Raw genomic sequence first — 14,513 nt, 5'->3', positions numbered from 1 at the left:
ATCCTCAGGGGCTGCACAAAAGTATAACTTGCTCCACATTTTTGAGTGTGGATAGCTGGCTTTGAGAGGTCTTTTTATTGGTTTTACTGTCTTTTGATTAAACTGTAATTTAGAGATGTAACTCATAATTCATTTAGTTATTGTACCTTTTTTTGATAAGTAATTTAGTCTGTGAAATATCAGATCTCATCACATCCTCACATTTCCATCAAATATTTAACTTTATGTGATCAACAGTTCAAAATCAGAACAAGAGCGTGCACAGTGATAGCAATCAAACATACTGTATTTACTCTGCATCATCCTGGACCAGCTGGAAATAAGTTTTACTAATTACTTTACTTAACTTTTACTTATTTACTTATTTAAAAAGAACAAAACAAAAACTTAAATTATTGTTTGGCTCTGATTACATTCTTGGCATCATCACATCCATTATTTAAGAAAATAAATAAATTGTAGCTTTACTGAATTTTAAGTCTGTATGTACATCCCCGCATTCAAACCAACTGGAACTCAGTTGTTGTGTGCTGATTATGTCACAGGGTAACGCCACATCTGTCTTCATGAGAAATTTCCAGCAGGTCCTTGATAAACTGCTTATTACCAACCCTCCCTGGATGGCTCCCAAGTCAGTGAAACAGTATTTTACTCAAGTGCTGCAGTGTCCTCGGTGTAAGAAGGGCTTGTGGTCTTTTCTAGAGACAGCCATCAGGTAATTATTCCTGCTAATAATTTTATACTGCAAAAATGAAGAGTAACCATGTGATGTGTAGTGAACAAACACTCTAGTAGGTAGCAGTTGTGGTAATCTTACAAATATTTAATCTTCCAGATATTCTATGTCTAGTGAAGAGACCTGTCACGCACTTCCTGGACCTGGCCTTCCAACATTGTTACACTTCCACTGTTACATCCTGACTCTCTTCCTGAAGATCTTCCAGGGGGAGCTCCACTCAGTCACTGCCGGGTAACAGTTTAAATAAACTCAGTTGGAGAAAGAACCATTTTTTATTTATTTATTTTAAATCAATCAGTTTTCACACGTGAATACCTCACACATGTCGGGAGAATCATTGCTTGAAGTTGCCCTTTCTGACATGTCCACTTCGACCGTGTTCTCATTATTATATCTCAATATAATTAGAATTTAAATAATTGGTTGGGCACTCACACATCATGCAGGAGGCAGAGCTGCCTTACTCTTACAAGGACTCTGTCGAACATTATAAAGACTTTGTGCTGGATAGCTGGCAGGGTAAAGTCTGTTTAATGTCTGATACAAATGATTAGGACATTTGTGTTCTCACACGCAGCTCCTATGGGTAATGTCTAGTCAAGTTCAGGGTTGCAGTGCATGTGTGAAAACAGCTTTAGAGTTGATTTCTCCTATTCTGTTAGTCACAAAGCTCATAATCTGTATTGCAAGGACATACGTGTAGAAATTCTTAACAATCACTGTAGTTTAGCTGGAGTTGATACAGTAAGGTTTTTAAGTATTTGGAAAATTACATATATTTTTGGAATTTTGCTTCATGCTGCCACAAATTAATCTACATGCGATTGAAGTCCAGACTTTCAGATTTAATTCAATTGCAATTGAATTCTATTAGCTGTTTAGGAATTACAGCCTTTTTCCTTTTTTTATTCATAGCTTCCTTTTGTTTTTTTAGTTGTTAGTTTTTTTTTTCCAGAGGCTCAAAAGAAATTGAACAAACTAGCTTAATTTCAAATTGATGTTGTTTTTATTAATTATTGTTTTTTTTTAATACTTGGATGAAAATCCTATGTGAACAACGACCGCCTGAAGTCTTGAACCCATGAACTTCACCAAATGTTGTGTTTCCTCCCATGACATGTTCTGCCAGGTCTTTACTGTTTTTCTTAACTAAGGAAAGGATTATGCAATCATCTACCTTAGCTGTCTTCTGTGGTCTTTTAGGACCTTTGGTGCTTCTGAGCTTGTTTTTAAAAATGTACTACACATAATGTTTTTGCTCCCTCTGAGATTTTTTTTTCCTGCTTAATGTAGACTTCTGTCACCTGCTGGGGTTAGGTGACAGAAGCGTTAGGTCATTGAATAACGAGGGAACGGCCAACATGTGTCATGTGACCTTGAAACTGCTTGCCACTCAGTCGTCCAGTTACTTTTAATATCAGGAGGCTATGTATAAAAATTATTGTAGTTCTTATTCAGATAATTAAGTACTTTGGTTGTACCCCATGAATAAAAACTGAAAGTCTCTATTTTAATAATTTTTTTAGCTCATCTTTTTTTTTTTTTTTTTACTACAAAATTTGCATCATCATCCTAATACTTGCAGGCCTAATCGCACATGATAACAGGTAAATAGAATTGATGAATTGTCATTCATACCAAATAAACAGATTGAGAGTGAGTCACTGATTCTTCAATAAAACTACACAAATGCAAAAATGTTTGTATTTGTTGTACTTTTTGCAGTTGTGGCTGTTTGAAAGTAAATAGTACTTGTACTACATCTATGTTTTTGCTGCTATTGTAATTAGCCATCGTTTTATTTTTTGAAACATTCATTCTAGTGTTTGCCTCAGGTTGTCCATCTTTATTTACTTCTGGTTTTTGTCCTTCCTTAGAGAGTTTGTGCAGCTCCAGGGAGCCTCTCCAGCATCAGCATCAGGATCTTTGCTCTATAGAACCTTCTGGACTGTGTGGGAGCGCTCCACCCTCTTGTCCAGTGCTGTAAAACAACTAATGCAGCTTTTGATACAGGCTGCCATGGCTGTAATTTACTTTGATATTCTTATTGGATAATGTGCTCAGTCATTCAGAATATTTTATTTTGATCCATAATTGACAGCCGATTTGTAGTCTGACCTCATGAATAAAGTTACTGTTGCTCATGGAGCTCGCTAGGTTCAAATTGTTGTTTATCTTTTCTAAAGGAGTACGCCGAGAGGGATGAGAAGCAGAAGTTGCACTTGGCAGACACCCTACTGGATTTCCTGTCTGTGTTGGTGGAGTTTTGGTGTCAGCAGCATTTCAAATTAAACCAGACACTAGTGGAAAAAGGCCTAAAAGACCTGTCAGAATATCTTGCTGTCATTAGCCAGGGTAAGTGATTAAAAACTGAAACTTGAGAACAGGAAGCATATTAAGAAAAACAAAACTTCTGTTATGTAAATTCTGTCCTAAGTTCAAAGTTTGGTTTCTGAATTTCATTTTCTTTTACTTAAAAAGTGGTAGAAGTCGTTTAAGCAGTTTAAAAACTTTATTTAGCAGAATTGTCTCTCTTTTATTTGTACAGTTTAACACGAAGGGGTCAGTTTTCTTTATTCTAAAACAAAAATCTCTTCTAAAAAGATGCTCTCTTACCTGATTTTCCTCTGTGTTTTTTTCCCCCCATAGATTTATCTCCGAATATTTTGGTAGAGCTGGTTATCAGGGTTCGCTCTACCAGGCTTAAGTTGATGGTGGCTGATGCCATATTCAGGAATCTCTGCTGCAGAAATGGATGCACTATAGGAGATGAACCTCTGTCACTCAAGAAAATGGTGCGGTTCTTGTTCCCATGTTTCCCTGTCCTTTATTCCTTATTCCCTTTGGCAGATTTTGTCATTTCTACTTCTGGTACATTTGTGATCATCTTCCATTTTTAACTGAAACTCTGGAATTTCTTTTTGGATTCACAGTGGTTTCTTGAGTGTCTGATATAATTGTACACAAAAAAATAATGCTTTTCTCTCTCTTTTCCCCTACTTTAAGTTAGTGTTAGAAGCAAAACACACAGTTGGTCTGCATTAGTTAATGACAGTTTTGAAAACTGGTATAGATTACATTTGCCCTTATGTGCCATGAAATGATTTCTGATGTCGTCTAACCAGAATATTATATTGCACTAGAACATCTGGCTTTCTCACTCTCCATTGGTGACTTTGTGCTTCCTCAATTCCCCAAGGACGCACATATCAACTTGCAGTGTTAAGACACTGTCTGACCTTGTGTATATCTGTGTGACTTCTGACAGGTGCTTTTCTACCTGCCTGCTCTGGGAAGTTTGGCTCTGAGTCCCAGTGGTACTCGCCTCAGGACTGAGCCCAGCTCACACAGCTGCACTAGTCAGGGGACCGACTGCAGGTCAGTTACACGCAGCTGTCTGTCTGTGCTACCGTTAAGTCCACATTGTGCATTCTCACAAGAGCCTGGAGCAAAACATGGAGGGGCTTACACACAGAGGTGGAGGCTGCACAAATGTCTGGTTTAAAATTCCAGTATGATGTTCAAATGTTTAACTTTGCATAAGCTATAGCACTTCAATGTCTTGTATTAGATTTACATTTGCCAAACTTCTTGAAATGTATTAAGTTTTGAAGATGAGCTTAGAGATTCCCAGTGGCAGTGTGTTTAGTTAACTTTTTTATTTTTTTGACTGCAGAAAATTGTGACTATCAATCATATCAATGTCTAGTTGTCTAACCTTGTTTAGAGCCTGCATATCTACTAAAGATATAGTCAAATGCCTATAGCAGAAAGCATGTTGCTAGTAATCTTTTAGCAAAAAAATACACATGAAAAGCTGCCACCCTGTAAAGTTGGTTATTGTACCATGTTTGTTGGCTTGTCTGTGTCTAAAATAGCTGATGTAGTCGACCAGCAGTTTTCTGTGCCTCCATTGTCTGGATTCTTCTCACATAGTTCACGGTAGGAAGCATAGCATTAGGCCAAACAAGTGAAAATGAACAGATCCTTTGAGAAATGTGAGCGAAAAGGAACAAAGGAACACCTGGTGAAAGGAGAAGTGTGTGGAGGTGAGGAGCAGAGATGCATGAATGGACTAAGGGAAAGCTGGAGACAGACAAATAGAGGTCAGACGGAGCGAGAGGAGTTGGCATGTGATGGGTCGTACCCAGGTCTGATCCTATCAGTGTGTGCTGGCTGACAGGAGGGGTGCACGGGGAAGTTACACACACACACACACACACACACACACACACACACACACACACACACACACACACACACACACACACACACACACACACACACACACACACACACACACACACACACACACACACACACTCTGATATGGAGAGGGAGCCGCAGATAGACTTGGGTAGCCCATCAGGCCTTTGTGTCTTCCCATACGATCACCACGACCACCAGCTCTCAAGCCCCCCCCCCCTTCCCAAATCTCTCTTGGTCTACTCTTGCATATTAAATCCCTCTCTAACTGCAAACGCACACATGCACACACTTTATCCATACCCCATATCAGACATCTGCTGTTTCACCAGCAGGTAGTTGGCCTGGAAAAGGGCAGGAGTCACCAGGGAGCAGGTTCATGTGAAGGCTACTGGTTCATGCACAGACCAGATCTTCTCTTCCCCTCCGTCCCTACTCCGTTTCTACTTTCTGCTTTCCCTGTATTTGCAAGGGGTTTACTTTATTTTGACATAGGCATGTGAAGAAATAAATGAAACAAGGAAAGGAATCTGTGTGGATGAGATAAAGAAATGCCAAAGGGCATGTAAAATCATTTGACCCTAAAAGAAAGAATGAAATCAAAATGACAAAGCCTGTGATGAGCTGAGAACAGAAACCAAGACGGGAAGCTTGTTTTCTGGTTTTCATGGTTAAATTCGTGATATTGTACATAGCTGCAGTGATCTTGACAATCTTAATCAATTAACACATTTTATGTTAAAGCATTTATGCATATGACACACTGCATATTCTATACAATAGCCTACATGATGAAAAACTGCTAAGAAGTAAAAACAAAACAAAAGGAAAAACACATTATAGATATAAAAAAAAATCAGCTATGTTTGTTGTGAGAGTGCTCAGTCGTAAGACAGGAAGGACTGGTTGGTTCGTGGTCGACCGGGTGAGTTGCAAGTTCTCCTCCCTCACCTCTCACTTTCAGAATGCATTAGGCTGTTTTTGATTGACTCAAAGATGTTGTAGTTCTATTTGAGATATTGTGAGCGTGTTTCTTCCGCATCAACAGACAGGCCAGCAACAGGGCATGTGTCCAAGTTACACCAAGCTGACAGGGTGGCTGATTGACCGACTGCTTAGAGGGCCATTTGATTTGCCAGGTGGCTGGTTGCATGGCATGGAGTGCTGTTAGCAGAAGGGAAGCTGTAATTAAACTGTGGTTTTCTTTGTGCTGGCTTAGTCATACTCTTTCCGTTGCTGTAATCGTTTCAGCCCACTTGACTATAGTGTTTTCTTTCTTTCTCTGACCAGACCTCTCTACAAGTCCCAACTTCCAAATATCAGCTAGGGTTTTAAGAAAAGCCTATAAAAGGATCAGCTAGATTCAATAAGATTTTTATAGTGAAGACAGATAAAAAGTAGGGGGAAGGATTTCTTTTGCTATGATTAGTAAGAAAAACCCCATAAATTGCTTTCTTTCAGCACTTGACCAGCATTTCTGCATTATTTCAATGACTGCTCCTACGTTTCTTTAGTGTTTGCTTCCAAGGGCACACGCTGCTGCAGGCTCTTGATTGATAGCTGGGCTGCTGTCAGCAGACTGGCCTCCTAAAGTAGACCATGAGGAAAGAAGAGACCGGGGTGTATACAAGCCAAGTACTGTCAACTTCCACTGCCTGTATGGGCAGGGGACACTTGGGTGAAGTGGTTAAATGTGAGACACCCTCAACATAGACACTGTTATGGAGTCACTTTCTCGCGCGCACTCTCTCACACATGCACACAGAGCTTGTCTCATCTCTTCTCAGCCTTGTCCTTGCTAATAACAAGCAACGTGACAGGACGTGTGTTTCCTCCTCACTGCTGGGAGCTCCTTCCTGGCTTCTGAACAACCCAATTACCAGGGAACAAGCCTCTTCCCTGTAATACGGATGGCACTCCACTTCAATGCAACGCATGCGCATGTGCACATACATATACACACAAGACACCTGTCAGGCTTCACGCAGGCAGATCTTCCATACCTACACACAGGACTAGTGACAGCCCACAGCTATTAGCACGCCACTACTTTGAAGAGGCTTCACTTTCTTTTACTAGTTATTCCTCCTAATGTGCTTGCTCACATTGAATTCTTCGTCTCTGCGTTTGAGGCGTTAAGTGGGAGGAAAAGTGTTTTGGAGACAGGAATAGAGGATTAGTTGTGTGAAGTGTGTGTGTGGCCAACACAGTAGGGGTTTGACAGATATTGTCAGATTTCATATAAGATGATATCGTGCCATGAGGGATTCATTTGCTAATGGCAATTTTCACAGTACAGTGATGCTGGTTCCACTTTCTCCACCACTGGGTCTCCCTGCAGTCATGCTCAAATGGTCAATTGCTCTTGTTTACATGAATCATGGGTAATCACTTTTTTTTTTTTTTTTTTTTTTTTTTTTTTAATTTGAAGAGATTTATAAATACAGCATGTGTGTATTTTCTCATTAACTCTTCTGGGCCACATTCTTTGTCTCCATACAGACCTCAAAACTCTTTGGAGAATGAAACCTGCTCGGAGAAAGAGAACACCCCCAGAGGTTTGAACAGAGTCAACGCAGCAGGTACAGCATGTGCATGCACCCATTGTTCGACAGCATAGCTTCACATTTGCAAGGAGTGGACTTTTAATGGACTGATGCACTACAGTAGGTCATCAGGAACATGATAGCGCTGTCATCACTTTCGGTTTAATGAAGAGCACATAATGCATGGCAAAAGTGATTGATTTGCATCGAACCACACTTCCTTCTAGTCAGCTTTATGAGCAGCTTGACTGCATAAGCGGGCCCGCCATGTATGTTTGTGGCAGACTTTGGACCATAATAACGCCTCAGTGCTGTGCCTTCTCTACTTGTTATATCTGCGTTGAAATTCTAGACTGCACTTTTTGTTTTGTTTTGATTTTTCGTCATGTCTTTTTCACCTTAAAAAAAAACTGAACAAAAAACCCAAAACCCTAACAGATAAATGGATAAATCGCAGGGACAGAAATAATGGGGGGCACACACACAAAACAATAACAGATATTAGTACGCACAGTGTGGCTCAGATCTCCATTTTGGAGACATTAAATGCAGCAATTAGGGTAGCACTTTTAAATATACAGCGGCTGCACTGGTGGAACTTCCTGCAATTAGAGGCATGGCACTCTGTGTGAACTCTCGAAGGTGTCAAAGCTCATATCTCCCCCCTCCACCTGATCAGAAAGGCCCTGTGCTGGTGCAAAGGAGGGGTGGAGGGTAAAGGAAAGGGAGTGGGTGTGGGGTTAGGGGGGGTGAAGGCTGAGGCAGGAGACTCAAGGCTGTTGGCATGTGTTGTTTTTCCACTACGTGATCTCTATACCGATGTGGTTGGCATTAATTTTTGATGAACCATCGGCACAGCATACTTCCCTCTCGCCCTCTCATCCCTTCTCGACTCATCCCATTCTCTCCCTCCCTCCCTTCCTTCCTCTCTTTCCGTTACAGGCTTTTCACCCACATATGTAAACTTGCTTTCTTATATTCTGCACATCTTTGCTTTGGAGCATCTGTCTCGCCTTCTGGAACTTCTGTATCTTTGTCACAGTAGCTGAGAGGGGTTGAGGGATTTGGGATGAACTTCTCTTTTGTAGTCCCGCTTTTGCTTGTGGAAGCTCAGTAGAGATTTCCATTTTAATCAGCCCTAATGTACTGTATGTAGACTGTCAAACAAGAACTGCTGAGTTTTCATTGTTTAAAATCTGTTTGCGTTTAGCGGCACATCATTTCTGAAACAAACCATTAAGGTCAACATTTACAGAGCGTAGTTCAAAAGGTGCGTTCGGTATTCTTTAACTTGTAAAGCAATGCTACACAGCTTTACCCACCAGAAATAAGTATTGAAAAGGGACGAAGATTGCCATTGGTTAAAAAAAAAAACAGGTATACCCCATAGCATGGGGAGGTATTTGACAACTATAGCGGTTGCCAAGTTACTTACTGTGCAAACTGTGCAACTGTGCAAACATCATGCACCACCCTTCATTTTATTATATTTGGTTTCCAAGGATATCCAGACTTTATTGTAGCTTTTTAAATTGCTCTTGAGCAATAGTTCTCCAGACTTTCTGAAGGTCTTTCGAAGTTTTTCTCTGGACACTCCCTGCTTTTTCACTCTATTTCATTCCGGTCTTTGTACCCGATCATTTTCAGTTGAATTGTTTTTGGGGTTTTTTTTGTTTGTTAAGCCACTTAACACTGGCCTATGAATCATTCAGGCATCAAAGGATACCTAATTCAGTAGACTAACCAGTTATTGTGTATACACATAACAAAGAACTGTGCAAAGAATCAGTTTTAAATGGTGTCTTTAGGTACTTTGATACTAGCAGGTCATGGTAAAATCACAGAATTTGATCCCATTTATTTAAAAACCCAACAAACAACAACAACCAAATGGAACACAATCTGAAAGGCATCAAATTGTATGTTTGCACTAACAAAGTGATTCCCGAAGAGTTTTTAGCCAAAAACCCAGCCATTCTGTGTGCGTCCTTAATAAAATAGAAGAACCGGACAAGTGGACAATTTAGAATTGCCAGGCCTAAGAACCATGTACAGCAGATAAACACTGTCTGAAAGTCTTGTCTTTAAGAAATAGAAACAAATTCAGGAAGGACCTGACTGAGGACATGAGTTGAATCAATCTACCAATCCAGTTAAAGCCTGGATAGAAAAGTACACGATGAAACAGAATCGGTCAGAGCTCGGACCTCAGTATTATTATTAACTACATAAGATGATCTTGATGTGCTTCAGGAACCAAGGAGAACTATTTCTGAAGTCTACTTACAGCTCAGCTCAAAAGAATAAAGTTGGTAATGCCAAATATTGACTTTCGAGTTGGTTAATATTGTATAAACTCTGATTTGCGTTATACCTGAACAGTTTTTTGCTCCACATTGTAAACATGTTTATTCCTGCTGTAAAGCTGGGCATTTTAACATGGAAACATAAAAACATTCATTCAAACACAAAGACATTTATCGGCTTAAAGAGTTACACAAGTTTTTATTACTCATTTTGTAGCTTTCAATTTTATCACACACAAGTGCAGTCATACGGTAATGTTATCAGTGCTTTAATGACCTGTGTGTTGGCTTAAGAGTTGCTACTTAACGTTTATTCAGCGGCAGTTTGATGAAAGTTCATCACTGCTTACAGCCATTTACAGGGATCATTCCTACCACCTATAGAGTTGTATTTTAGGAATATTATGTTGCATAATATGCAAGTATATAGATCTTTGCTTGCTCTTATTGGAGACACTGTATTTCTGTCTGAATGTTTCCTGTTGGCAGAGAGGGTGACATAGATGTTGCTGACCAGTGTTGTTTTTGACTGATTTTAATGGAGTTATCATTCACCATTGGAATTTTGAAATGTTTATTGCCAGTAAATGCATCTGAGGCACAGTTTAAGAAGCAGTAATGTTCACTTGGGGAATTATTTTCCTGCCGTTGCTTTCAGAGGTAGCAATAGTAGAAGTCTTCAAATAGTTTTAAATATATCCAGTAACTGGCACAGAATACACTTCAAACACATTCCTTACAAATAGCATTGTTACAGGCTTTGAGCGGCTTTTTGGTCCAGGGATCAGCAGGCCAAGCAGTGCTTTACAGGAGTGTAGCAAGCAGACTGAGGGATATAAAGAGCAACACATACATTTAACTTTTCTATTAAAGTGTGAAACAGGGGATTTATAGAAAAGGACAGGCGGATTTATCCTTTCCGTGCTTGTAAATGCTGAGCATGCAATTACCCCTATAATAGAGGCGTTGTGTCCAAATTGGAACCATTAAAGTGATTTAACAGTGCGTGGATTGGCCCTGGCATTTGCTAGGATGTGTACACATGGGGTGTAGTGGAATGGGTGTTTAATCACTGCGTTTTAGTGCTCGGTAATAGCAGAGCAGCCCATGTAGAACACTGACGTGCCACAAAGTATAGCTTACTCATTAGGTACTGTAGTTTGGGTGTTTTTGATTTTTAGCTTGGAAATATTGGTTTGCTTGACTGATTGGTCTCGTTACTGACGCTGAAACTGTAACAACCAGACTACCTTCTTTATGATGTCATGCCATCAAATAACTGAGGTTTAATATGCAGTGCAAAATAAAGATTATTGCACATTATTGCAGCAAATCATAGCACACTCTAATCTGACTTGTCTGAATAGTTTATTACCTGCTCTGTTTTCTGATGGAGTTCTTAATGAACTGATTTATCTCATGATTGCAATGATTTTTGAGCAGCATTCAAGTCCAAAAGCAGACTGTGTAATTCTCTCTGAACACCTCCACAGAGGTGTATGAAGCAGGTAAGAGGTGGAAATAGCGTAGATCTTTCATTTAATTTCAGTGGATATGTAGTTGAATTAAAAATTCTGAGCAATTCTGAGACATTTTACTAAATAGTCCTGATATTTTCACAGAATCAAAAGTAATGTGGGGGAAGGCGGGTTGCAAGTACTTGGTTGTAAATCCTTTGCAGTTAATGACTGCTTCAGGTCCAGAACCCATGAATCTCACCAGTTACTGTGTTTCCTCACCTTGGGTGCTCTGCCAGACCTCTGCCTCCTCCAAAAATGTATTTATTTATTTGTTTGTTTTCATCTATGCATTTCTGATTTCATCTCCATCGTCGACATTAATTAGTGACCTGGGTACTTTTGCTCATTACCAAAAGCCTCTTCCATCGTGCCAGAAACAAATAGAGTAAATAAATTTCGAACAAATATGTCACTGTTTTTAATGCCCAACTGTGCACTGTAAATGACCACTGACACATAATTATTGTATTAAACTTTATGGTGCATCTTTAGAAAAAACAAAAACAAATTAAGCAGCTTATTAGGTACACCTTAATAGTTCTGGGTTGCATAAATTCAAGAAGGTGTTGGAAACATTGCTCATAGGTTGTTTTTTGTTTTTTGTGTGTGTTTTTTTTGTTTTGTTTTGTTTTTTTGTCCACATTGAGATGACAGCATCATACAGTTGCTGCAGATTTGCCGGCTGCACATCTATGAGGTTAATCTCTTGTCCCACCAAATCCTAAAGGTGCTCAATTAGGTTGAGATCTGGTGACTGTGAAGCCCATTTGAGTTTACTGAACTCATTGTCATATTCAGGAAACCACTTTGAGATGATTTGAACGGTATGATACTGTGTGTTATCTTACTGGAAGCAGCCATCAGAATGGATCTGTGCTTTCATGTTGTTCATGACAAATTCTGTCTAAAAGTTGGAGCAAAAACTGAGAGTCATTACACCAGGCAAAGTTTTTTCACTCTTCTATAGTCCAATTTCGGTGAGCCTGTGTGAATTCCATCCTCAGTTTCCTGTTCTTAGTTGACAGGCATGACACCTGGCACTCCTGACCTCTGACATCAACACTCAACAACACTGACATCAACTGCTGCTCACAGGACATTTTCTTGGGGAAAATCCCAGCCCATCTGTCACCGGATCAAACCAAACTGTCTTCATATTCACTTAAATCAACTTTCTTCCCCCTTCTGATACTTGGTTTGAACTTCTGCAGTTCATCTTAACCATGTCTACATGCCTAAATGCACTGAGTTACTGCCATGTGATTGGCAAGCCAGTTTGGCTGATATGCATTGTTCCAAGGACAACCTACAGATCACTCCATCCTCTATTTTCTTCACTACTTCTCAAATAATCTACAGTTAGGTCCATAAGTGTTTGGATAGCCACACAATTTTTGTAATTTTCCTCTGTACACCACCAGTGTGGGTTTTATTTCAAACAAATATGCGAGTGAAGGTGCAGATTTCCAGCTGTAATTCAAGGAATTTAATAAAAGTAATACATTAACTGTTTAATAATTACAGCTACTCTTATGGAGGCGGTTTCATGGCCAGGTGATGCCTGTTCCCTTGTTATTTCACTACAAATTAAGAAGATAAAATACCTTGAGTTGATTCCAAATGTTGAACTAGCATTAGGCAGCTACCCACTGGAACGCTTAACACAAAGTCCAAAGAGATGTTGATGCAAGTAAAGGAGGACATTTTCACTTAGCTAGAAAGGCAAAAAATAGTTAGTCTACAATCAAGAGAACCCTTCATGAATGGAAATATAGAGGGTTTACACCAAGGTCCAAAAAAATGGTTATACTCAAGAACATGAAGGCCAAATTAGGCTATACCAGAAAAGATCTAAAGGACTCGCTGCACTGCTCTGGAAAATTTCTTAGGAAAGATGAAATCAAGAAGAACTTGTATTAGAACGATGATAAGAAAAAAAGTATAGAGAAAAAGTAAAACATCTCATGATTTGACGCATAGCACATCTGTCAAACATGGTGGACCCAATGTTATGGCACGGGCTTGTGTGGCTGCCAGTAGAACATGGTCACTACTGTTTATTGATGACATGACAGCTGATCGATGTAGTAGGATGAATCATGAAGTGATCAAGGTCGCACTTTGCTCAGATTAAGCCAAATGCTGCAAAACTGCTTCACAGTGCATATGGAATGAGATATTCTTCAATGGCCAAGTCAATCAGCGGATCTCAACCCAATAGAGCATGCTTTTCAGTTACTGCAGATATAACTGAAGGCAGCGAGACCCACAAATGAGCACCAAGTGAAGGTGGCTGCAGGAAAATACCTGGTAGAGCATCTCAAGGAATGGAATGCAGTATTTGGTGATCTCCATGGATTGTAGACTTCAGGTATTCACTGAATTCAAGTATTAAAGATAACATATTAAAAATGTTATTTTGTACCAATGTGTGTTTTTTTGTTTTTTTTTTTTTTTTTTTTAAAAAAAAAAGAAAGAAAGAAATTAATTTGATTCCAAAATACTTAATGCAAATAAAATATGTTAAAGCTCTTGAATTAAAGCTGGAAGTCTGCATTTGAGTCACATCATGGCCGATTGACTCAAAATGATCTGTGCTGGTACAAAGGTTGTGTCATTGTTCAAATATTCAAAACCTTTATGAAGAAAATGTGCAATATTTGTCTGTGCCAACCATGCGTGTCTGAACTGGATTTGAACTGAACTGGAATCCCTACGTTTAACATATGTTTTTTTTTTTCTTTCTTTTTTTTCTCCTCCATTCCATTTTTCAACCTTTCAGCTATTGTGGATGGCATTTAATACATCTTTGCAACCTCAAAGACATTTCCTGGAAGAAAGAAATTCTTTAGAATGAATGCGAACCAGCATTCTCAATATTTTGCCTGCATGCTTTGAAATGCAGGAACCGTTTTGCTGTCCCCTTCACCGCTTCTTCTCCCTCCCTCTCCCCCATCTCCACCTATTTTTTTTTTTTTTTTCTTTTTGCCCCACTCTTTGCTCTGTGTGCGTTGGAGTGGAGCCCCTGTACAGGGATGGCGTCCTGGGGAGAGCTAGTAAAGCATTTATTACAGCCTTTGCAGTTCTGTGTTATACTGGCAAGCACAGAGCCACTCATGCTTGGCCTTTAACTTCTCTCTGAAGTTCAGCCATACATGAAAAGAGGGGGCTCTGGCCCACTAATTTATTCCTGATT

The 14,513-nt window shown here is 39.5% G+C and overlaps 1 protein-coding gene across 5 annotated transcripts in view; it reads left to right on the top strand.

Annotated features, from left to right (window-relative positions):
- The window catches only part of slf1 (SMC5/6 complex localization factor 1), a 33,529-nt gene that overhangs the window by 4,444 nt on the left and 14,572 nt on the right, over positions 1-14,513 (top strand). For all 5 annotated transcript variants that reach the window (XM_006784089.2, XM_006784087.2, XM_006784086.3 and 2 more), the window contains exons 9-15: positions 546-715; positions 836-970; positions 2,617-2,764; positions 2,926-3,094; positions 3,389-3,534; positions 4,008-4,117; positions 7,448-7,527. In XM_006784089.2, the coding sequence (XP_006784152.2) occupies positions 546-715; positions 836-970; positions 2,617-2,764; positions 2,926-3,094; positions 3,389-3,534; positions 4,008-4,117; positions 7,448-7,527 (958 nt within the window). The remainder of the gene's footprint in view (positions 1-545; positions 716-835; positions 971-2,616; positions 2,765-2,925; positions 3,095-3,388; positions 3,535-4,007; positions 4,118-7,447; positions 7,528-14,513) is intronic.

Source organism: Neolamprologus brichardi, chromosome 12 (assembly GCF_056152115.1).
Source record: "Neolamprologus brichardi isolate AB-2024 chromosome 12, ASM5615211v1, whole genome shotgun sequence".
NCBI classification, from domain to species: Eukaryota; Metazoa; Chordata; class Actinopteri; order Cichliformes; family Cichlidae; genus Neolamprologus; species Neolamprologus brichardi.
Note: the sequence above shows the minus strand (reverse complement) of the source record. Positions and strands in the feature narration are given on the sequence as shown.